This window comes from Alligator mississippiensis, chromosome 2 (genome assembly GCF_030867095.1).
Source record: "Alligator mississippiensis isolate rAllMis1 chromosome 2, rAllMis1, whole genome shotgun sequence".
Lineage (NCBI taxonomy): Eukaryota > Metazoa > Chordata > Crocodylia > Alligatoridae > Alligator > Alligator mississippiensis.
The window spans coordinates 96860355-96886140 of NC_081825.1; the positions used below are offsets into that span (position 1 = coordinate 96860355).

Consider the following 25786-nt stretch of genomic DNA (forward strand, 5'->3'; position numbering starts at 1 on the left):
TAACTTGGACATTTGAGACCAATGTGGCTGTCCTGTAGGAGGATCCTGGATCAGAGAGGTCAGTTGCTTTGAGTACTGAGCTCAGACAAGAGCCAGCACCTTAAGAACCAGCTAATAACCTTCAGTAGAATGCAAGGAAATTGGAATGCTAGTTCAAGTTAAGTTGTCATGGCTTGGAGCCCAAGAAGGTGCAGGCAGTGCTGGAAGTCCTTTTGGAGTATAAAGATATACTTAACCTTGGAGACCACAACATAGGGTATACAGGCCTAGCAAAGCCATACTGTCAAATGGGCCTCAAACAGTATCCATCTATTTCCATCAGGAGTTTAATCGGCAGCTGCAAGAGTTGGAAGACAGAGGCATCATCAGGTCCTCTGTCAGCCCATGGGCTCCCCCTGTGGTGTTGGAGCAGAAGAAAGGGGGAGGTATGAGGGTCTTTGTGGATTATCATAGAGCAGTAGTTCTCCACCCCTGAGCTGACTAGTGGGTAGTGGCAGATGGAAGTGCACCCAGAGGACAGAGCGAAGACTGCAATCTGCACTAAAAAGGGACTTTTTTTAAGTTTAATGTATTGCCTTCTGGGTTATGTAATGCTCCTAGTACGTTTCAGAGACTGATGGATGATCATGTTAGCGAATTTGCAAGGGACATCTAGCCTGGTATACCTGGATGATCATTGTTGTGATGGGCCAAACCTTTCAGGAACACTTGCAGAAACTGAAAGCAGTGTTTAAGAGGCTGAAGGAAGTCCACTTAAAAATTAAACCTGACAATTGTCAGCTTTTCTACAGAAATGTGAACTTTTTGGGACGTGATTTCCATGGAGGGGGTAGGCCCAGATCCAGAGAAGGTGGAGGCTGTTAAAGCCTGGCTAGTACCTCGAAATGTAACAACACTGCACAGCTTTTTTAAATCTAGCCTTCTATTATATAAGATTTGTGGCAGATTTTGCTACCTTTGCAAGCTGCTTACATAAGCTGTCTGATAAGATGAAGTTCATGTGGACCAGGGAATATCAAGATGACTTTCTAGAGCTAACGTGGCAATTGATGTCATCCCCTATCTTAGCGTATCTCAACCCTCCGTTCCCCTTCGTGTTGGACACTGATGCAAGTGATGTTGCTGTTTGTCACAAGTTGAAGGAGACCAGGAAAAGGTACTAGCCTTTGCAAGCTGACCTTTAAAGGAAGCTGAGCACCAATATGCAACTGGAAGAAAGGAATTGCTTGCTGTGGTGATCTTTACCAAAGGTGTTTGACATTTCCTCCTGGGGAGATGTTTCACATCCAGAACAAGCCACAGTTCTCTCCACTGGCTACACAATTTTCTACAACCCAAAGGACAATTGGCTAGATGGTTGGAACAACTAGCTGAGTTTGACTACCAGATACTGCATCACCCTGGAAGTTGCAACAAGAATGCTGATGCCTTGTCCTATAGGCCTCTCACAGTGGAAGCTGAACCTAAAGCTGAAGCAGTGGGGATAGAGCCACTATCAGTCAGTAGTAGAGATAGCCAGGAGTGAACCAACCCCGAATACCAGAGAATCCAGAAGGTTTGCAGATTGGTGTGCAAGACAACAGGAAGATGCTGACATTGAAAAACTGATAAGATGGACGGAAATCGATAGTGAGGAGTTCCCTGAAGAAGGACAACATTATCTGAACTTGCAGAGGTACCAGGTAGTGTGGCCTGAGCTAGGCGTAAGGCAAGGAGTACTGGTGCAAAAACTTCAGAGTCTCTGTAAATACCCAAGTTTTTTTCAAATAGTAGTACTACATAAGGAAATACCAACAATTCTACAAGCTCTGCATGATTCCAGTAATACTGGGTGACATTTGGATATGGAGAAAGTCTCTTCTAAGGTCTGATAACAGTATTTCTGGTTACACTAGAGAAAATCTGTTAAGGACTGGTGCAGGTTGGGCGAGTTGTGTGGTGTATGTAAAAGAATGAAGAGTAATCTCAGGGATATCCTGGGTCCCCTGCCCATTACACCATGTGGAAACAGTGCATGTTTAGTATTGGCTGACTTTTTCCAAGTGGGGAGAAGCATATCCTGTCCCTGATCATGAGGCTGAGACTCTGGCAAAGGTGTTTGTTTAGAGATTTGTGTACTACCACAGTGTATCTCAATTTCTCCACACCGATCAGGGGAGGAATTTTGAATCTCAGCTACTTCATCCTGTATGTTACCTTTTTGGAAATCAACAAAACACCACAACACCATATCACCTTCAATTCGATTAACTAGTGGAATGGTTCAACTGTACTCTGGTTGACATGCTGTTCTCCCTTATGTCATGATGGCCTGCTGGAGCAGTGTACAGTTATCTATAGGATATACACCATATGGTGGTGTTTGGATAGGAAAATCTCCTATCTGTTGCTATTGTCTTCTGAATAAACATATCAGAAGAATTAAACAATCCATCTGAACATGCTACAAAAGTGGCAGGATACCTAAATTCAGTTAGCCAAGCTGTTAAGAGACATCAGGCTGCAGCCATGCATGACCTCAGGGTCACTAGACAGGTGCATGAACCGAGAGAGTTGGTGTGGGTATGGAACCAAGCTAAGAGGCAGGATTGGTGTCAAAAGCTATGTAGGAAGTTCATTGGCCCATATACAGTCATCAGGAAATTATCTGAGGTATTATATGAGCTGGCAAGCAGGCCTGGTGGACAGAAATCAGTAGTACACTATAAGTGGATGAAACCCTATGTGTGCTGGCAGGACAAGAGACCCCAGACCTGATAAGGGAGCTAGGGACGCCTGCCCATCATTAGCCAAGATGTTGGCAGGGGCTTTACAACAGAACCCCTACCAGTATAGCCCAAATAGGTCCAATAGGATGCTGCAAGAGGGTGCTTCTGGATCAAGAAATGTAGGGTGGGATCCATGGCCTGATGGGAATGAAGATGGTGATGATGAACAAGTACGGGGGCTGAGGGGTAAGATCAGGGCTGGATATACTAAAGGGTATCCAAAATGTACCAGAGCCAGTGAGGGTCCACATTCCTGACCCTCCAGATAGACCATAGCAAGAGCAAAGACCTCCCAGGTAGCTTAGGGACTACACAGCATAACTTTAGTTTGATTTGGGGGCACATCCAATTAAAAGGGGATAATGTAATGTGAATGTGATGTGTGTAACAGCATGAGGCAGTCTGCCAAGCTGTGCCGACTGTAATGTGGACTACAATCCCCAAGAAACCCCAAGGAGCTTGCGGGGGGACAAAGAAAAAGGGAAGAAGCAGGAAGCGCCTGAAAGAAAAGGAGTGAAAGCGGTAAGAGGGCTACACATGGTCTCCAGACACTGGGAGTGTGTGGTGGGACTGGAGATCTCGCTGGCTCAGTTGGTCAGGGCTGATGACTGAAGGAGCTGGACTCGGGCTTAGGAGCAAGCGGAGCTGCTGTTTGAGCACTTTCCAGACTAAAGGTTGGTTTGGGGACACCTCTGGAGGTGTGTGTATAGAGGCGGGAATTAAGATAGTGAGAGTATGTTACCACACTGTTAATGTCTATTTCCTTTTTACCTGTTCCCTCTCTTTGGCCTGCTGGCTTGTGACCCTGACCTCTATGATTTTCTATATAAAAGTGAGAATTCCTGTTCCTCTCCCTCCCCCCCACCCCCCTTGCTGCTTCTGCCGGTTTTTGGGGCTGTACAGTTGGCACAGTACTATTAAACAAACCTCCCTTTGTTTTTTCTAAGGTTAAGGCTTTTTAAGATGTTAATTTTAGACCAGGCTGGCTGGTTTTAGTTACTGTATTGGACTAGATTAAATTCCCAGTACTTTCATGTCCTGTTTGAAACTTTGTATAGGCACTCCTCAACTTGCGACTTTTCAAGTTGTGACAAACGGCATTTACGGCATTTGTAAATTGACACCCTGTTTCAGGGTTCTCTTGCCAGTTTTGCCTTTACAATGGTCGACACAGCTGCATCCAGCTGGTAAGTCTGTTGTGGTTGGGGGGAGGAGGGAGGGAAGGGGCATGGGGGGGCAGATCAGTGCCCCCATAGTGAGGGAGGGATTGGGGCTGGGGCAAGCACTACCCAGGGAGGAGGTGGGGCAGCTCATGCCACTGCACACTGCCAGTCCAGGAGCTGCTTGTGTGGTGGCTTGTCTGGCAGCTCTCACCGCTACTCCCACTGGGGAGGGCATGGGGCAGGGGCGTGTGTCCCAGGATCTGCTTGGGGTGGGCAGGGCCGGAGTTGCCCTGGGCGGAAGGCACTGGGAGCAGGGGCTACGCCCCTCTCCCCGCTTGCCCAGCCAGCATGGGGCTGGCATGAGACTAAGCCGTTGCACTGCCTCCAGACAAGCGGCGTGAAGTGGCGGGAGCTGGCCCAGCCTCCCCATGTCTCCCAGAAGAGCAGCGGCTTTGCCCTGGCTGGGCGAGCAGCAGCAGGGCATGGGGAGGGGGGGATGATCAGGGCGGAGCGGGAGCCTGGGGCGGGCTGCAGCAAGTTTTCGGGTGGCCCGTGCCCTGTCGCCACTCATCCAGCTGGGGCGAAGCCGCTGCTTATCCAGGAGGCTTGGGGAGGCCAGACCGGTTCCCGCCACTGCACACCACTTGTCTGGAGGCAGTGCAGCGGCTCAGTCTTGCGCCAGCCCCACACTGGCTGGGCGAGCATAGGCCCCACTCCCAGGACCTTCTGCCTTCCAGCGCCTTCTGTGCGTGCCCCAGGATCTTCCCCACCCACCCCACACAGATCCTTGGGCGCATGCTCCCACCCCATGCCCTCCCAGACTGGCAGCAGGAGCAGCAGTGTGAGCCACCAGACAAGCTGCCACATGAACAGCTCCTGGACCAGCGGCACGCAGCAGCATGAGCTGCCCTACCCCCTCCCTGGGAAGCACTTGCCCCAACTCCAATCCCTCCCTTGCTGTGGGATCATTGACCTGCCCCGCCCATACCCCTTCCCTCCCCACACCACACCAGCTGTTTGCAGCTGTGTCTACCAGGTAAAGGAACCAATCTCCCATTTATAACATTGTTCGTATGGGACAATTGGTTCTGAGTTACGGCATTTCAACTTAAGACATGATTTTCAGGAACCAATTGTGTTGTAAGTCTGAGGACTGCCTGTACTTGAGTACTCCATCTCCCTGCCTAATATGGGAATGCTAAATGATACTTCCACCACTGCTGTGCTGTGCTGTGCTGTGCTGTGCTGTGCTGTGCTGTGCTGTGCTGTGCTGTGCTGTGAGGATAAATTCCTTAATGTTTTAACGTGCTTGCATATGTCAGCAATGGTGTGACAGAAGAAGATAGATATACTTCTGCTAATAATGTTCAAGCTGGAGAAAAAAGGCTGTTGTCCTATTGCTGCCAGTGGCAAGAGCCAGGTAGGTGTGGCAAGTAACATCTATCTGGGGTGCTGACTGCAAAGTGGCTGCAAAAGCTGAGACAAGCCAGTTGAATTGATTAGGAGAACAGCACAGTTCTATAAAATGTATCCCCTGGGCTGGTCCCAGAGGCCAAAACAAGTAGCCCCAAAACCTTACTATAGAAATCAATCAGTAGAAGGCAGGAGAAGCAGTGGTGTCTGACAGCTGCTTGGAACTGTATGGTCCTCTTGCTCAGTAAACCTAATCTGTAGTTTATAGACCAATCCATGTTCAGATGAGACTTTTATGAAGATGGTAGTCTGTTTGGAAAGGTAAAATCCATTACAGTTTTCAGGCTTTTTCCTTGTTCCTGGTTGCAGGGTGGGCCCAGGCAGAAGTCCTTGGGGTTGGAAACTGTTCACATGGCTGCTATAATTCAGCTTGTGGTGTTTGAATTGGTATCTACCTACAGTCTTTAGCTTTTTATAAAGCAGTATATTTTAAATTCACTATTTTCTTAATTTACCGACACAGTTAAATATTCTTCTGGAGGAGCCTTTGTATTTATATAATTATAGATTAACAAAACCATCTATAATTCAGTGAAAAACAGTGCTATTAATCAGATCAGATACTGTACCTTTCTTGATCTTTGGCAAACTACATAATGTACGCTGGAAGTTGACAGTATCTACAAATTAACAGACACACTGTTAATGGCTTCAAAGTTTTGTACATGGGTTTGCTGTATGTAGTCTTTTGTGATAGATCTTGTTTTAAAACTATTGAACAAAACAAATCTGAAGCTTCTAGGCTGATGCATTTTAAATACAGCTTTGCAAAATATAGACAGCTGTTTCAAAAAGGAGAAAAAAATCTCATTTTTTCAAAGTTTTGTATCTTTCAGCATCTAACCAAAAATTAATTTTTCTTGGTTCACCCACCTTCTCTCATGTTCTTCATTCTAACGTATCACAAATACAAAGGAGTTTTTACCCTGGAGGTGGGTGGGAAGATGCTAAAAAAGAGGTCTGTCTGTAAATACTCATCTGACAGGCAGAGCTAATGCTCACAATTACATTAAAACTAAGTAGATTTGAGAGTAATTATTTTGAAGTATAAATTATGAATACACTTCAAAGAAGCCTATAACAGAGCAGGATAGTATTTTCAGCACAGCTTGAATGATAAGACAGAATTTATTAGTGGAAGCAAATAGAAACCAGGGTGACATAAAATAGCCTTAAATTGAAAATATATGTTTAGATATGCCTCCAGACTGTGGTCCATGAAACATTTGTTGGTCTTCAGGGAGTTGCTGGTCAGATTTTACTGGATCCTTATAATCCTGCTTCTAACTTTGATCTAAAGGAAGGTAAAATGAATGAGTGTAAGCACATGCTGTAGGCACAAGGCTTTTTATGTGAGTTTAGAACTGAAGAGAGGTGCTTTTCATGATTATAAATAAAGGGGAAGTTTTTCTCAAGATCCACTTGATTTAGATGTTTACTGTCTGGCAAACCTGAAAGTTGTCAAAGCCTAGAAGTTGTCAACCTTTTGGCCATAGGCTTGGATTGTACAGTACCAAGCACAGTGTGGGGAAGGGGTCCCACTCCATGATTGGCTTCCTAGATGCTACTGGAACAAAATTAATTAATGGTGTTTGAAATGGAGAGAGAAAAGTGTAAGAGAAAAATAGATGTTTTCTCCAGAGGCTGCTGGCAGTGGTGATTCCCTCATGGTCAAGGATGATCATTCCCACAGGCCAAGTAAAGGGTTGTAGATGAGTCCACTGATTGCGAAGAAGACCAATCCTAGAGCTGTAAGACTCTGGCAAACGCCACAGGTGGTGGTTAAAGGGAGGATGGGACCATGGATTTCTTGGTCTTGATTCGTTTCCTTCTTTTTCTGTTTTTCTGCCTCCAGGATGAGATGGCTTTCCTCAAAGATGTACCTTCTCTCACAAGGCATCACCATGTCCTGAGCTAGTTTTTCCCAATTTGTGGTGTCAGTGCCATACTTCTTAATGTTCCTCTTGAGGATGTCCTTAAAGCATTTGCTCTGGCCCTTTGTCTTTGGGAGTCTAGCAGTTGTTTTGGTAATGTTCATCAGGCATGTGCATGTAGTGCCCATTCTACTGAAGCTGATGTTGAATAATCAGTGCTTCCATACTGGTGGTGGTAGCATCAGTGAGGACACTGGCATTTGTGTGACAGTCCTCCCACTTTATGCCAAGGAACTTTCAGAGGTAGTGCTGGTGATGGTGTTCCAGGCTTTTCAGGTGGTCCCTGTAGGTCACCCAAGCTTTGCAGCTGTAGAGTTGGGATTACCACAGCCTTATATAGTAGGAACTTTGTTTGAGTCCTGATATCATGATCATTGAACATGCAATGATTCAGTCTTCTGAAAACAAATCTGGCACATCAGCTCCTATACTGGATCTCCTCTTTGATGTTGGCTTTCTTTGAGAGATGGCTGCTGAGGTATGCAAAGTGTTCAGCATTCTCCAGCTCCCGTCCATCATTGGGGGTCTTTGCCAAGGGAGTTGATTGGCCTCTGGAGCAGGCTGGTGAAGCACCTTTGTTTTTCCGATGTTAAGGGTCAATCCCAGGCACTGGTATGCTTGAGAGAAAGAGTTAAGGGTCATCTGCAGGCCATCCTCATTATGTGTGACAGTACAGTCATTGGCATACTGAAGTTCTACAATCAAGGCCGAAGTAACTTTGGTTTTGGCACGGAGGCGGGAGAGATTGAAAAGGTTCCCATCCATCCTGTGCTCTATGCCATATGGCAAACAGTCATAGATGAGCATCCTGATCGCTGCAAGAGAGATGGAAAACAGCACTGGTGTGATCTTGCAGTCCTGCTGGATGCCACTGCATAGGATGGAGGCAGCCAACTACAGAGGTAGAATGGAGGTGATTCACATTTTCCACCCCCTAACACACACTATTGAATATTAAATAGCTATCAGTGGAGGGTTCTGCTGTCTCAACATGAGACAAATCACTTTTACAACTGAAAACAAACTAAGTTTAGTCCATGTAGTGATGCATGCTTCTAGATGACTAAGTTTAATAATGTTTGCTGGCATGGGTGTTAGCAGGTGTTTATGCTGCTAAAAGCAGTGCCTCAGGTGAAACTACAACTAGGTTCCTCACTAAACTGAGCTTGTGCATGAAGTGATAGAGTTGTGGACAGCATATTTCTGCTCCTGCAGACTGTGGAAAGAGTAAACCCGTTTCTCTACAGTTAGACAAACTTGAACAGGGTTGTTCACTTGTTTTATTTGCCCTCAGTTGCTCTGGTACATCTATCCAGGTAATATTACTACAAAAAAAAAAAAATTAAATTGCTGTTGAGAAGCCCTTGTTAGTCCTGTTGTTAGCTTTCCAGTTTCAACAACTTCCTCGTCCTACAAAGGATAAATCTCTAGGAATTTCCTGGAAATTGATACATGTAATAGATGCCTCCATGTTAGAAACATGAATTGTTTAGGATTTTTTAGTAGTCTCTGGGCTCTGTCCAAAGGTTTTTCTGCAGTTCCATATCTTTCTTTCAAAGCCAACATTTTGCTAGCATTTCAGACTGGCAGCTTGTCAGGTGAAGCCAATAATTTAAATTTGCAGTGCTAGTCAATGTTGTCAAGTTAATAACAGCTTACTACATAAACAAGCTTGGGAAACTTATTCTAGGTCATTAGAAAGGAAAGTTTTACACGGTATTAATATTTATTGCCACAGATTGTTTGGAAAAGCTATGTAAATTCCAAGAAAATGTAGTGGCTTGCCATCTTAGCTACCCCTGTGCAAGGCTGAGCTCATAAAGCTTGGGTCTGACAGTACCTAACTGGTTATTTCAGAAAAGGAGCAAAATTGAGTAGATCAACTTTCATTTTTGAGGAAGCAGTGTGTCAGCATGTTCTTTGCTGAGTCTGGGAAAAGAGAGCAAATGGGTACGGCCTTAGCATTGGAGCTGTCCAAATAGATTAGATTTTCATTTTTCCAATCATCGCACAGGTTAATGAATAAGAAACAGAGTAAAATGTACAAATGAGTTTGAGCTGCTTTTCATACAGTTCCCAGCAAAATAGGGCCCAACCCAAATGCAGCATTCACTGTGACATAAATGCCTGGTAATGATATTTAGAGAGTTCTTACTACACCTTTAGCAACTTTCTCCCAAGGCCGGTAACATGCTTGACTGACAATCTTTAGGCCCTTCTTTACTCATTTTAAATAGATAATATATCATTCCTCTGTGAAATAAGCAACACTGTGTTAGCTAAGTGTTAGGAAGGAGTGGAAGTAAAGACCACTGCTTCTCATATCAAATTAGATGGCAAGGTTAGATGCTAAAAGAAAGTTACATGAATTAAAAAGGAATTGGGGCATAGGTTAATACCTTTTGCATGAAAGAAAAGATGCGCCTTTCATGGCATGATGTATCCTAACTCAATTCTAAGCACATAGTACATGCTTATAGGGAGGAGTGCCATTATGAACCCCCCATCCCACTCTTTCCAATATCTTGGTATTCTTTGGAGATCTCCTATTGAAATATTTACCTGTACAGCCCTGCTTGTAAGATCTCTTTATGACACCATCCTGTCAGATAAAGGTGAGGCTCTGGAGGAGAGAGAAGCTACCTGTGAAACTTGAAATTTTTTGAGTCCTTGTTTTAACATTTCAGACTAACACTGTGGTAAGAGACTAACTTCCCATTGCAATAATAAATGTCTCTCTCCTGTCTGGAAGATAAAACACTAATTGCTGAAAATAGAAACATCTGCTATATAAGAAACTAATAGCTACAATGCTAAAATAGATTAGTACTTCAACATTATCCAGCATATTTCATTCTGGTCTGCAGTTGGGGCTAATTAGGTTCATTTTGCTATGGTCAACATTTCAAACTGGAAATTATTCTTAATCGTTATCTTATCCCTTTTTTACTCGGCTTTTATTTGTTTTCTCAAATCTTTACTGAATAAAAGAAGACCCAACAGTATGTTCTAACTAATCGTGTGCAGCTATGCTAAAGGTCTAATAGGAGTTGGTTAAATGCCTTACATGTTTAATTCATTTTGTTCTTGTCTTGACAGAGGAGGGGTTCTTTTTCTGGTTTCTCAAGGTTTTGTTTCCTCTCATAATGTAATTATATTTCTTAATTGCTAATGGAACCACCCAAAGGCCAATCTATCAGGTCTTTGTAAATGCATTTAAAAATACATAAGTAAATAAAATATAGTATTTTATGACTTACTCTTATTCTTGCAATTTTTTTTGAAGGACAGTGTTTGTTCAGAGTTAAGCTGGTGTTTAGTTTTTGTAAAAAAATCTTTTGGGAAACCTGGGACCCTTAGAAATGTTTTCCTTGAAGTTTTAACAAAATAACAAAATAAAAAAACCCCTCAAATTATATTGACGGTGCTTTAAAAACATCTTCCTTACTTGTTGTACTGAGACTGCAATGGATAAATAACCAGAAAGTGAAATTGACAAGAAACAAACAGAAGAAAAATAAAATAAGATAAGCTGATATTTTGGTAAATAGAAAAAAGGGAAGAAAAAAAAATATTTTAAAAGCTCCTTCACAGGTAAAAAACCCCCCCAAAAACCTGACGTTCTTTGTAATCTGAATAAGGGGAATTCAGTACCTGATTTCATCTTGACAGTGTCCCTTTGTCAGCCATAGTAGACACCATCTCTTTGACAGCTTCAGAAAGCAGAATTGATTGGACTGAGACAGTTCTGTTCCTATTTCAAAGCCCTGAGAATTTAATCACCTCAAACCAGCTTTTAAATTAGTTAAACAAAAGTGTTAAATTAACCGGAACAGATTTTTAAAATTAGAATTATTTTAAAACAGCTTTGAAAAACTCTGATTTCTGGTATTTTGAAGTAGGAACCAAATTTTCTCTGTACTCTTCAGGACCATGGGGGCTTATTTGAGGCAGAATGCTGCAGCAGTATATGGACCATCTCCAGTGAGGCACAGGATATACATACAACATCATGGTAGCATGACCCCATGCAGACTTGCTCAAGGTTGCTGCTTTTGCATGCTCCAAACCTTGGAATATGTCAGTGAAGTCAATCAATGGCACATCAGCATGCTTAAGATTGGCTGTCTAGGTCAACCTGGGAGCAGTCTTACCAGCATATTTTTAGGTTTGGTAGGGTGTGTTTTGAGTATCTCCAACAAAAATCCCAATTTACTCATATTTACCTTAATTTATGTCAGACTCTTGTGAGGGTTTGATGATCAATCACGCACCATTTTGTGGGACTGAGTCCTGATTTGAAATTTTCCAAAATGGTTTATAAAGTCCACAGGTGGTTACACACAGACACATGCACGGGATCGTTCAGGTCCCAGTTCAGCGAAGTGTGTACATTTGTGTTTCAGTTCATTCATATTTATCAGAGCATTTAAATCTGGTCATACTGTTTCAAGAAAAATGTGAACTGGGGAGAACCTAGACAAGTGCAACTAAAATGTTCAGAAGTGTAGAAATCAGAATCGGTGAGAAAGAGCTGGCATTGTTTAGTTTAGAAAAGAAAAGACCATGATGGATAAAATAGTTTTCAAATGCATAAAATGTTGTAGTAAAGATGAAGGTTATAAGCTGTTCTCTATTTTTACTGTGGCTAGAACAAGAAGTACAGGCTTAAATTGCAACAAAGGAGTTTTATGTTGTGTACCTGGGAAAAACCTTTGTAATTATAAGGATAGCTAAGCGCTAGGGTACCTCATCCAGGGAAAGGATGAAAATGACGCTTGTTGGAGGTGTTTAATAGCAATTTATACAGGAATGGTTTAAGTTAAGTACAGTTAATCGTGTCTTGGGGTGAAGAGATGGACTAGAGAGATGATACTTCTAAAGAATCTGTAGATTCTATAAATCCTATTCAAGTCAGTGGAGTCACATGTGTTCTTCAAAGGGACCCTGGTCTGTAACTTGGATCATCTCTTGAGCACCCAGCATTAGGTGTCAAGTCTGTTGACCAGCACCTCTATTTTCAATTACTCTGACTGGCTTTTAATTTTTTAGCAATGTAGAAATGGAGGGTGTACTAAGGATATTTGAAAACCCAGCAATCTTAATGTTACACTTTTAACAAAAGCAGTTGAATGGCTTTATTTTTCATCTCAAACATTGCAGATTTGTAGCTACTGCCAGTCTGGTGATGGATATGAGTTCCTGCACAAGAGAAGAGAGATAATGCCTGCTGAAGGCAAGCAAAATTGAATATATACTTTGTATAAGGTAACATGTGGGAGAAGCAATTGTTTCATAGCAAGTATCTGAGCAAAATCATGTGTCATGTTTTTTCAGGTTCTCAACAGGAGATGTGTAGAAGCAGCCGTGATGACAGGCCTGGCACTCAGCTGCAGCATAAACAAGAAGTCCTTGTTTGACAGGAAACATTATTTCTATGCAGATCTGCCTGTAAGTATGTATTATGGTTGGTCTCTCCACAGCTGTAGAAAAAGGACAGGCCTGGAGCAGAGACAGCAGGTAGGGGATGAGTGAAGAGATGGTTTTTATGTTTTCAGTCAGTGTTTGGTCCAACCCAACAGGATGCTGCACTGTGCCCTGATCAAAAGGCAGCTGTACCTTGGTACTCACTGATTGAATATGATTGCCTTGATTGCTGACTCCTTGCTTAGCATCACGATTCCAGTGGCTTCTTGTAATTGAATTGGGAGATGGTGCTGCTAGGCCCCATACTTTCTCCCTTCTTAGTGTTTAGTGCTAATTGTCTGTTACGGTAAGTGCAAACAGTCTGATAATAGCCGTTCATTTAAAATGAATGTATAGCAAACACGTATTACAATAGGATAAACATCAAAGCATCTTTTCTTTTGCTATTAAATTTAAGAATCTAAAAATTATCTTATTCTCTTTGCAAACCTAGTAATCTTTGCCACAATCTTGAATAGCTAGTAAATGAACCTTTGCATTTTAAGTTTGTGTTTTTGTGGATTGCTTTTAATGTTTGGAAATAAGCTTCACTTCACTGCGCTTGACAAAATGCAGTAAGAAGGTTGAAATTAGTTAAGAGTCTGGTTTTATTGTTTTAGCAGAACATAAGAATTTACGTTTCTTATTTCTCTGTTAATTAAGTCACAGCTCTAACCTGAAAAAGTTGTTTTATTTCTCCACATATTTATGCTGGATTTTGTTAGACTTAATAGTGACCTGCAAAGGGAGAAACAGTGCATTTGCTGCTGTTATTTTGGGATGAAGAAGACTGTAATGTTGTATTGAAAAGGTTTTGTTCTACTTTTATGTTATCTTAGAATAGTCAGACATTCCTGTTTTTGCTGGAGGAGTCCTAGGAGATCCAGAGTATCAGAGTGGGATTTCCTCAGGTCTTGGGTCAATGGATAGGGGGTATCACAATAGTAGCTGCTTATTCAGGCACTTCTGGGTTGTTGTTTTTTGTTGTTTTTTGTTAATGTAGAACACATTTTTAACCAAACCACTATAAACCTCTCGTTTTGTCAGTTTTAACATCCCTAAAAGATATACGATATTGTGGCTGATATACTGGAAATTTGAGTTCAGTATTCATTTCTGCTTGATATTTCTTGTGTGACCTTGAGCAAGCCACTCACTCTCTGTCTGGTCCTTTGTTTCCTGGCTCTGAAATAGGCATAATATTTACCAACATTACTTGAAGGTTTCTTTTCAGGATATTTTTTTTTAATTTTTGGGAGCCACCAAGTTACTGTGGCAGTAGGGGCCAAATGAATTTTTTGAGAAATAGGATATAATTCTTTTTTTTACCAGTTCTAGAGTTATCAGTAGTTTTTAGTTTCAGAAAATATTGACAAGCCCTGAGTTTGTAAACAATAAGCAGGAGAGAATAAAAACAGCAACAAAACCCCAGCTTTCAGACCTTTCTTTTTTATCCTAAAGGAGCACCAACAAAGTCGATTTGCATGTCACATTTATGTTAAGTGGCTCAGCCCCTATATTAAAAAGGCTAGAGATTTTCTAGTGGCAACATCTCTACCAAGCCATCTCATTTAGAAAAATAAAAACAAATACAAGAATGAGGCCAGGCAGAAAGTAATCCATCTATTTAGAAAGTGTGTGTGAAGGGAAGATGCATCTGCAGATGCTGCTAGTGCTTCCTAATGGCTTTTATTACAGCATCCTCTGGTCAGATAAACAGGGAAATTTGGGTCAAGGAGATGGTGACACATTTTATTAGCATTAAACACATACAACTCTGGATTTCTTGTGGCTGGCATCTATGGTGTTGAGCATTGACTATAAAATGCCTGGCTTCCATTTCATAATGAAACAGGCTAGCCAGAAACCCTGTAATAAGATGCAGAGTTTAGGCTAACGAGCTGAATGGAATAGATTAAATAAATCCTGTTCTTAGGGTCGTTTGACAATGGGATTATTGTTACTCTTGAAAATGGGGCTTTGGACAGGAAATGGGATTCTTGTTATTTATTGTCACTCACCATTTGAGGCTTTTAAAAATAATTTTAATGAGAAGCTGGGGGGGTGGTAAGAAAGCTATGTGGAAGGATTTTACTGAGTCTGTCCCATCTAGTTACTTATTACAATGGTTATCATTAGAGTAATGCACTCCATTGCTTACAGACTGACCTGTTCACCCAGGTAGGTCCAGTCCCCTTCATTCCATGCCTTGCTTCTCCCGTCTGAACAGAACCTTGCTGATTTTTGGTGAAAATGAAGAAACTTAAAATTCTGACTGACACTAAGTAGTGACATGCTTTGCTGGTGGCGGGGAGGGACCCACTAACCTTCATCATAAACCCACTGCCTCTTTGACCCTGATGGATCAAATAGTGATGTTAGCAGAAATCAAGCTGTTCCAGTTTTCTTGCCTACCCCTTCCTCCCCCCACAAATCAATAGGGTTTTGACCAGAATAGAGGGTGTGAATCCTGGCCAGGTGTGGGGCAGTCAAGAGTGTCAGGAGAGTAAGGGATCAGACCATCGTTGGACAAAGTTTAAAATTTTTGTTCATGTACAATGAATATTCTTTGAGTCTAAAAGCTATTTCTGCATGCAGGCTGGCTACCAAATTACTCAACAAAGACTTCCTATTGCTGTGAATGGGAATCTGTCATACACCCTCTGTGTAGGGGCAAAACAAAGTCAGATGGTAACAAAGAATGTGAGGATCAAGCAGATTCAGTTGGAACAAGACAGTGGGAAGAGCCTTCACAACGATGCAAGGAGCCAGACTTTCATTGACTTGAACAGGGCTGGTAGGTTTTGAATCGTGTTCCTTCTTTCCTCTGTATTTTCTCCCCTCGAATAAACAAATTCAAAAGTTTGTGTTAAATTTTGAAAGGGAAAACATGCTTGAATTTCTCAGGTAGCTAATGGTTGTTTATTCTTGTGCTGTTTTCTGATACCATTGTGGCAGTAGCAGGTCAGGAGGCCAGTGGCTCTGATTTCTCAAAACCAGCCAACTTGAAGATAACCCTTCATCAGAAGGTGTTCAAGAGGCCAGAAGAGGTGCTTTGAGCTCTTGCACTATAAGGATTGTTCTAAAAAAGCAATCAAACCAAAAGATAAACACCATTGCAGGAAGCAAGATCATGCGCTGCACAGAGAGTTCAGGTGATAGGGCAGTGCTTGAGTTAGAAATACATTTTAATTTTTGGGTAGTGTTGGAGCAGTGCTGTAGCCATAATGGTCCAGGAAATAGGTGAGAGGCAAGGACTTTTGTGGGCAGTATCTTTCTTTATTGGACCAACTACATCGGGACAGGCAATTATTTTGGGCGGAGGGCCGCTTACTGAGTTTAGGCAAGACATCGAGGGCCGCATAACAGGCAGCCCAGGGCAGATTAATATTAATTTTGTAAATTTTTTAGGAGCCCCGCAGGCCGGATAGAATAGCCTGGTGGGCCGCATCTGGCCCGCGGGCCACATTTTGCCCACCCCTGAACTACATGCTTGAGGTAGACTTAGATAAGCTTTTGAATGTAATGCATTCTTCTCTGAGTCATCTTCACACTGCATTCAAAAGCTTATCTTTGTCTATCCCAACCTTGCAGTTGGTCCAATAAAAGAGATCGCCTACAAAAATCCTTGCCTCCTGCATTTTAACTTTTAGCTTTTCAAAAATAATTCTCTCTATAGAGCCCTAAAACTTGCGTATTCACATCATTTATAGACACAATCCTGAATGCAAAGCCAGGTACTTAAAGACATGGCCTGACTCCCTGAAATGCTGTGCTGCCCCAGCTCCCACTGAAGTTGAGTGTTGTGAGTGTTTGGCGTCTTGAAAACTCAGGACACTTAGGACCTGGACTCTGGACCCTGTACCAGTCTTCATGCACCCAAATATGAAAGTGTTCAGATGCCTTTATCCTGAAAAACTCTAGAAACTGCAAGGGCATTCACTTACTTGATTCTGTGTGCCCCAGCTTAATGCAAAATGATACAATTAGAGTAAAATAAATCTCAAAGACTTTGCATGGTTGCTTTCTGACAGGAAAGAGGGAATATATTTTTCCATCTGTTCCTTTGTCCTTTCAGTTGCTCACTCTCTCACTCGCTCTCCCATGCTTTCTTTTGCACGCGCACTTTCTTTCTTTGGCTCATGCGTGCTTGTTTGCTCTCGCATTCGGTCTCGCGTGCGCTCTCGCGCTCAAAAATTTTCGTTCTCAAAAATTAAAGAAAAGCATGTGTAACTGTTCTTCAAGTAGACCCATTTTGACAGGTATTTAATAATACATGGTTTCCAGTTTCTCAGACAAAGCCCAAGCGCTTTCATGTGTTTAGCTAGCTGCACTGTAATATGCCAAGATCAAAAGCTATTGTTGGAAATCTCGCTTCTGTTTTTCTGCTAGGAGTTGGCCTCATGGAAGTTGTCATGGAGCCTGATATGTGCTGTGGGGAAGAGGCAGCTGCAGCAGTCAGAGAGCTTCAGCTTATTCTTCAAACACTTGGGAGCAGCCAGGCAATCATGGCAGGTACAAAAGGGGTGCAGGGCACTTTTCATTCTCTCCCCCCCCTCCCCCCGCGGTCGTACTTCTTTGTGTTTGCAGAGGGATTTTCATGTCTTTTGGGTATGTCTTTTGGATATTTTGCTCTCTAGCTGCTTAACTTTTAGCCTTTTCTTGATGCTGTTTTCTTAAGTTCTACCATGCTTCAGGGGTCCTTATGGGCCCAGGATTTTATGTTGAATTTTTATACTACCTCACATCAATTTTGCAAGATCAGCCTGTGCAGGGTGGAATATCAGTTGTTGTGTGTTTTCCCTTGCTGCTCATCTTGCTTGAATGGAACCATGGTTCACAAACTTGTAGCAACTGTTTGTTGCAAAGTGAAGTATTTGAGCCAAACCCAGAGGTAGCACAAATGATGGTATCAGCTAAGTATTTTGTTCATTACAAACAGTGAACTGGTGCTACTTGCACTGATCTGGCATCTAACTCAGCCTGTGGGATAAGGTGGGAGGGCTGGCCATTGCACCTACCCAGGGTGAAAATGAATGTGACACTGTTGGGTGATGAATGATTCGGGCCTAATTTAATATAGTGGGGAATTAGCTATCAAGCTCTTTGGGGCATGTATCTTGTGTTTTAGCACAGCACCTAGCACACTGAAGTGTTTATCCTGATTGGGGTTACTTGGCTTTGATACCTCTAGTGAAATTGCACTGTTTCTCACACGACTTTTGGCTTTGTCTTTTTAAAGGGGGGCTTTCATACTTGCAGTATTTTTCTTTTCCCAACATGTTAAATATTAAATTCATTTTTTTCTGTGGTGTTTAGGATGGTGTTTTTACTGTGTTTTTCCCTTACCAAAGTTACTTGTGTTTAAATGAGGGTTTGTTCCTTCACATTTTTATCTTCCTTCTGTTTGTGTGTGCAGTCATGACAAACACTGATTTTTATCATCTGTCACTTCGATAGCAAAAAGCTGCTTGAGAGCCCAAGGATCAAACAGGAGAAACGCCTTAAAAAAAAAAACCAAAAACAAACCCACACAGGGCCTTATTTTACTTTCACTCATGCCTGGTTAACCTTATTGTCTTCTAACCCAAATGTGAGAGTAGAATCTTCAATAGCAGTGAAGTGAAGACAGAAGAATACTGTTTGCATCTGTTTCTTTTGGGGCATATATTCTTCTTCGCATCCCAAAGTATGATCCACTGTGAAAAGTCTCTTTAAAAGAAGGATGGAGTTTCTCTCTCATCTTCCACCTCCATTTGCCTGTTTGGCAAGTAGCCAGAAAGACTGAGAAGATTAATGAGCTGACATCCATTCAACTTTTACTGAGTGGGCAAAGTCCACTTCAGCAAATTTACATCTGCTGCCCTGAATGGGCTTTAAAACTTTAGACCTCTCCGCAGATTTTACACTGGGCTGTTTACTTTTTTTTTCAGTAGGGCTGTTGGGTAAACAGCAAATATTTGCTTTGTTTTATAGTATATTAATTAAAGTACAGATAAAGAAGTCAGTCTATGAGGTGTGGGGAGACTTACATGAGCTTACCAGGTAAAAGATGTATGCCTATGTTTTTCTTGCCATTCTCCCCAATTTGACTATCACGACCACGTCTCTGTTTAAATGTCTTGGAGGAGCCTCGTAAACACAGAATTATGGGGCCAGAAACGACCTCCTGGGGCTTCTTGTCTACCCTTGAACTTACTGCAGGTTTGCCCTCTCCATAATTTTATGTTTTTGGCAGCCAGGAGGAAGCATTCAGAATCTTATTTGAGGAAAAGATTACAGTTCCTTGAGGAAGGAAAAAAACAAGTTTCTGACATTTGTCCTTGAACTATAAAATCCCAACGGCACTTTGGTAACTACCCAGCTTCACTCTCTTGTTCCATGCTAAGGCAGTGTAGATCTTGTAATTCTGGAATGTGTGCATAGTTTTAAAAGAAGGAAAACAGACCTGGAATTCTGCAATTTGCTTTTTTTTTAAATTGTTTGTCTTTTAAAGTGATTTGACTTAGTTCTATCATTTTTAAGGGACAAATCCCCAAAGCTGTCTCCTAGAATATGGCATTGAAAACATTCAGTGCATTTGCTCTATGTAGTTCTCTTTGACAGAGTTCTTGAGCAGTTCCATTTCAAAAAGTAATATTCTCAGTAACTTCACTGTGCCTGAAGAGAGAGGTTTGAACAAGAAACTCTTAAGAGAGCTGATTTCTCCTGACTCAGATTTCTTGATAAAAGTCCAGGCTAAACACCCTGCCTGCTGTGTGCAGCTTATTTACCACAGGCTGATCTCTTTGCTCCAGTTCATGGGGAAGAGTACTCTATTGATGATGTTTCCTTCTTCAGAGGGTCAACTAAGAGTAGATGCCAATGTATCTGTGCATCATCCAGGAGAGTCTTATGGAGTGAGGACTGAAGTGAAGAATATCAATAGTTTACGATTCCTGGCAAGAGCAGTAGGTAAATATTATCTCCATTATTGAAATATCGGTGGTATTTTTATCTAGGTAATAAAACAAGTAAAGCATCAATAAGTGTAAGCTTTCAGTACAGCCACTCTAGGTAAATCAGACTTTCTGGCTTGCAGTTTTATTTTAGAGGTGCCCTTCTGTCTTGTAGGAGAGCAGAGTGGATGATTCAATGCTTAGCATTCTTTGCTCTGATACATTCTAGCAGTATACAAGCTCCCTGTCCTGAGATGAAGTTGATTGCTTTCCCTGGGGCATGATGCATGATGTGTGTGAAATACAGAGGGACTGTAGCTACGGTATGCACGTGGGCAGGAAAGCTAAAATTTGCCTTCAGAAAAAGGTGGGGAATGGATGAGAACCCTCGGCTCAGCCCTACCCCAGATCTCTGATACGGGAATGGACAGACCACTTTGCATGTAAAGTCAGGTTGCAGTCAGTGCCTAATGTTGGCAGGTGTAAAAAATGAAAGACACTCAATAACAGAACTCCCCCACAAACTACGGTATAATATGCACAAAACTGAGAAAGTGATTTGACCAATGATTCTGTGCCCAGTGACTTCCATTGGGATTTCATTAGATTAAATTAATAATCTTTTCCATTATGGTTTGACAGTGATAAATCTAATAGTTTATTTTTATAAAAGGTAAGGATACAGTGTAACTCAACTGATTTTTATTTATTAATTTATTTTGGTCAGACTACGAAATACAGAGACAAATTGAAGAGCTTGAAAATGGAGGAACAATTCTGAATGAAACAAGAGCCTTTGATTATAAACTTGGGTGAGTTCCTGCTTTAGAAAGATGTTGTCAAGTAACAGTTCTTTAAGGATTCATAAATGCTAGGGTCGGAAGGGATCTCAACAGATTATCAAGTCCAACCCCCTGCCCTGGGCAGGAAAGAGTGCTGGGGTCAGATTAAACCTATCCTATATACCGCAGTCTCTTCAGATGACCCCAGTCCAGAATGCCTATCCAGCCTTCTCTTAAAGACCCCCAAGGTACAGGGAAGCACCACCTCCCTTCCAAGTCCATTCCAAATTTTGGCCACCCTTATCATGAAGAAGTTTTTCCTGATATCAAGCCTATATCTGCTCTGTCATTTTGTGATCATTGTTCCTTGTTACTCCAAGAGGTGCCCTGGTGAACAGAGCATCTCCAATCCTTTGTTGTGGCCCCCTAATGAATTTGTAGGTGGCCACAAGATCACCTCTCAGCCTTCTCTTGCAGATCTCATGCTCCCTGGTGGGATGATCACTGGAGATGGCATCTTCTCTCGCTTCGGTCAACTTCATTCTTTTTAAGGTTACCGTTCATGGTAATAGTCCACCACGGGAATTATTTGTATTGGAATACTTCCTGCAGCCCTCCAGTGAGGCCAGTTGAACCAGGCACAATGTCTGTTCTAAAGAGTTTTCAATCAAAATAGATTAAGTAGGCTAAGAACTGGAGACATAGAGGGGTATGGGTCACACACAACTGTTTTTCAGAACAGGCGAAAGGAGCTAGGTCTCCTAAACACTAGACTTCATCTTCCCATGTGAATGTATAGTGCTCTTTTGGATGCGGCTAACTATTGACATTTTTACATTCATATGCATCCTGCACTTGTTACTTGGACAAAACTTTCATTGGAGTCCAGCTGGACTTGTTACTTTTTATTGCTATATAATCAGGCTGTCAGACAGCACACAGGTAAATTTTTGCAATAATGAAATATTGTAGTGAAAAATTTTACTTTGTTCAGCATGAAGGTAGAATTAAATCGAACCTCCTAGTAAGACTGCATTAAACTGACTTAACGAAACTTTCTCAGTCTGCATGGTGTGAAGTTTTTGCCATAAAACTCACTATGTAATGGCACAAGTGTTTCTAAACAAAAGGTAACTTCTATCATGTGTTATATGTTACCTACGTTGTCTTGTTTTAGGTGCACGATACCAATGAGAGACAAAGAAGGAAAACAGGATTATCGGTAATACATATTCATTTTTTTAATTTAACTTTTATTCAAGAACTGAGAGCTTAGCTCATTTCTTGAATGCTTTCAAATACCATTGATTTCAGAGTCGAGGACATTTGCTACTTCTAAAAATCAGGCCCCATTCACAGCTGTTCAGATTTGGGTATCTGCCTTGCTGAAGCCAATGGGAGATTTACCAGAAAGTTTTGTTGGATAACGTGTGGGTTCAGTGCATATGCTACAAACTCATTGTGCTGTGGCCCTCTGGTATGATGATTTGGATGCTCAGAGTCAAAAATCACTTCCACTTCCAACATGTGTTGTAGAAAACTACACGTTTGCAGAGTGGGGGCCTTCATTTCAGTGCCTAGAACTCGTGATAACAGGCATTATCTGAAAAGGTTAGCTACTTTAGGTAGATATTTATAAGGGATTTTCAGAAGCACTCAGCATTTTCTCTGTCCCATTAAGGCTATGGATATTTTACTATGGACTTTAATGGAAACAGAGTTAGCACTTTTAAAAATCCCTCCCCTAATATTAAAAATACCTGTATTCAGACTCACATTTGTAGAAAAGCACTCTGTGCTTAGGGCAGGATGGATTTTTCAGTTTTTGACAGCTAGTGCTAGGCTAACCAAGGGCTAATATGATAGCCTGCTTAACCTGTATTTCTAAATGCCTGGGCATTAAAAGAAAAGATTATGCCCATTCCGTGAATTAATTCCCTAACAGATTAGTGTCAGGCCTGGCTCCTTTTTAAAATGGCTCATTTGGGTAAAAGATAAAAGAAAATATTCAGGCAGATGCAGGCAGGAAGAGTATCTAAGCTATTTCAAATACAAATAGCTTGTGATGTTAGGTTTTAAGATGTATTTTTCAACTATATTGTGAACTTATTTCTGTCCAACAAAGGCTGAACTTAAACCTATCCTATATACTGCAGTGTCTTCTTTTAATTGCAGTCTGCTCTCTGAGAGTGTCCCAACTGTGTACAAGGGAGAAATCCAAACGTTTTTATATTTTGTCATCAATGAATCCATCATTTGTTCATGCAGAAGTGAGGTTTGTTGCTTCAATTGCAGTACTCTTCTGGCTTGAATTAGCCTCCTTTTTAAAGAGAGCCTTTGTTCTTTGATGTCACTCAGTTTTATTTACTATGGCATCCTGCTGAGCATGGTAACTTTGCTTTTAACTCAGCATGAGGTTTCATCAAGACTTCTCAGGTTAATATGAGAGAGGTTACAACCCGCATGAAATGCCCCTGGCATCTGGCTGTCAATCCATTTCTCTCCCTGCCAGCCAGTACCCCCTTGCCAGTCAAATTCACAATGCCTGCTCAGCATCAAGAGGGATGGGTTACCTCCATGTTTCATTTATTTCGAGTCTAAAATGTTTTAAATTTACCTTTTTCTATTGCTAGTTCTTTTGACAAGCAGTGGCAGGAACTGATCTTTTCCTACTCCACGCTAATGCACCAGGTTGTGAATTTTCAGTATATTGTTCAGTTAAATCTAGTAAGATTATTTCCAGAGGAACATAAATGTTCTCACATAAAATTTACAGCTTTGTTGTTGAGATGCTGAGGATCATCCTCACTAAAAATAACTCCAAAGAAGTCTTTCTTCATTTTTGCCAGGTTCATGCCAGAGCCAAACCTTCCTCCATTGATTTTGTATGATGCTAAATCTTTGCCTGCTAATATAGACGATCAGCAAGTGGTAAATATCGATTGGATTCAAGAGAGGCTTCCTGACCTCCCCAGTGTGAAGAGAGTGAGGCTTGTTGAACAGTATGGAATTCTGCCTGAACACAGTTTCACCTTATTGGTAGGTCTATTGATCAAATGCTAAAATCAACCAAGAAGCTTCAAAGTTTTGGTGCTTTAGAAAACGCTCTAAAATGTCATGTTAACCAGCTGTCAGCTCTCATGGATTTTTTTGAAGTTGGGAATGTGTTCAGCCTGTTTCTTAAATTGTACCTCAAAGCCATCTATATCAGAAATAGCACACAGTTTCTAGAAGAAAGTTTTTGCAAGCTGATTGCAAGCTCACAAATTATTAACTAATGAAGATCTTGTCTCTTTAGAAATGAACTTGCCGTTAGTGGTGGCTGTTGCAAGGGTCCAGCTTTCTGCTGACAAAACTGAGGCATATCCCTCAAGCATGTCTTCCTCATGGAAGGATTGTCCTGTGTCTGTCTCCAGTATAGGGATGAACACATTGTCAGTGCTTAACAAAATTGTAGACCTCACCCTACCTAGCAGCAGAAACAAAACCCTTAGTTCATTCAAATCTTTCAACTACATGTGCCAATGGGTCCTTCTGTCTTCCATGTTCTTCTGAGCCATCTAGGCTATTTAAACGTAAACATATGTAATATATGTACAGTATCCAACATGAGAAAACCTTGCCCCAAAATTGCAGCTTATTAGAGGGTAAGGGATTCAAACAATGTTTTGGTTGCAAAATCTGGAGACCTCTGAAATTCAGTGAAGGAGATTCCAAGCCTTTGAATACAAATACCATTGTACCTGCTCACTGTAACTATTTGCTTTTATCTACCAATGATGAGCTTGTGACTCAGGATTTAAATACAATTTTATAGCATTCAGTTTTCCCAATGAAAGCAGTTTTCTTCTACAGAAAATATGGCTATGGAGAATCTTGTTGAAGTGTCAGATTTTAACTAGCAGGTCATAAGTTCACACCATTTAGTAGATGGATTGGTCCTCAATCTTGTGACAGTCATTTGGCTGCATAGTAGCATTTGAGAGCTGTATGTCAGGTGGTAATATCTTATACACGTATTTCATTAAGAAAGGTGCTGAAGTACTTTGTCACCCAGTATTTCTCTTCACGCACATTTTTCTTCACTGTTGAAAAATTCTTGTTTTTGAAAATGGAGAATATTATGATTTGGGCACACAAGTGGATACTGTCTAGTTTTACCTTAGAACTTCTTTCTGAACATCAGTTTTCTCCACTGTCCTACCACAGTCTCCCCAGTATTGATGCTAGAGTCTTTTCTTCTGCAGCCTTTGTCTCCTATTACAGATGGCCCTATGTCTATCTCATCATCTCTCCATTACTTTGCAAAAAACATCAGGAAACATTTTTCCCTTGCTTTGGTCTCATAAGTTCTTTTCTTTTGTAATTTTTTTAAATAGTTAGCTCTGAACAGGATTTGGGGATGCAGCTTATAGGGAACAGAATTTATCTATACTGAATGTTTTTTTTGCAATACATGAGGGGGTCTCTTCTGTATTGTGGGTCTTTCTCCTTTTTATAGTTTATTAGAACATCAGCATTTTTATACACCATAAAAGTCACTTGTTTGACTCGCTGGGAGACTAGTTAACTTTAATTCATCTGAAAATTATATTTCCATTGCTGTTTTAAGCCTACGTAAGAAGTACAGCAGATTGCTGATAGAGCCAGATGCACAAATCTAATGAACAATCTTTCAGGTTAGAGTGCCCAAGAGTATTCATTAAATAAATGGCAATGGTAGAGGGATGACTTCAAAATGCAAAATCTCTATTCTATACCAACTTGTTAGTGCAAACATTATGCACAAAAAAAATGTTAACACAAGATCATGCTTTAAATTGCAAGTTAGTTTCTTGGCTCACCTGACTGTATGAAGGAATAGTAGTAAGTACTTTTATGCATGAAAGATCAGAGCTCTAAAAATTCTGCAGCACCTAAATACAATGGGATAAACCAAAATGGGAGAAAATTACAACTTTGGTTTTTTCCTAACTAAAATCTCTAGGCGTGACTTGCCAGATTTTCATCGCACTCTTTAATTTCAGTAAGTAATGAGGAGTTTTTATCCCAGAACATCCATGCACATTGATATTTGCATGTATCAACTAAAGCAGGGGTGTTGCACTCATCCGGCCCCCCACAGACCCAGGGGCCCAGATGGTAGTGCTTTGCAGGCCAAATGTAGCCTGCAGGCTGTGTTTAACACCCCTGAGCTTAAGGGTTCAGTTACTCTATCTGTGCATGTAAATTCAGTTATTTGCCTTGCAAACAGATAAGCCA

At 41.4% G+C, this 25786-nt stretch overlaps 1 protein-coding gene across 6 annotated transcripts in view; it reads left to right on the forward strand.

Annotated features, from left to right (window-relative positions):
• Positions 1–25786, forward strand: part of GATB (glutamyl-tRNA amidotransferase subunit B) — a 68328-nt gene that overhangs the window by 17006 nt on the left and 25536 nt on the right. For 5 of the 6 annotated variants that reach the window (XR_009459814.1, XR_002088369.2, XM_059721982.1 and 2 more), the window contains exons 3-9: positions 12676–12789; positions 15403–15601; positions 17197–17319; positions 19645–19758; positions 20470–20554; positions 21702–21746; positions 23374–23563. Coding sequence is in view for 4 of the 6 variants with exons in the window: in XM_059721982.1 (XP_059577965.1) it covers positions 12676–12789; positions 15403–15601; positions 17197–17319; positions 19645–19758; positions 20470–20554; positions 21702–21746; positions 23374–23563 (870 nt within the window). In the remaining 2 variants the exon portion in view is untranslated. Of the gene's footprint in view, positions 1–12501; positions 12575–12675; positions 12790–15402; positions 15602–17196; positions 17320–19644; positions 19759–20469; positions 20555–21701; positions 21747–23373; positions 23564–25786 lie in introns of all 6 variants that reach the window. The other variant, XM_019481501.2, reaches the window with a different exon arrangement.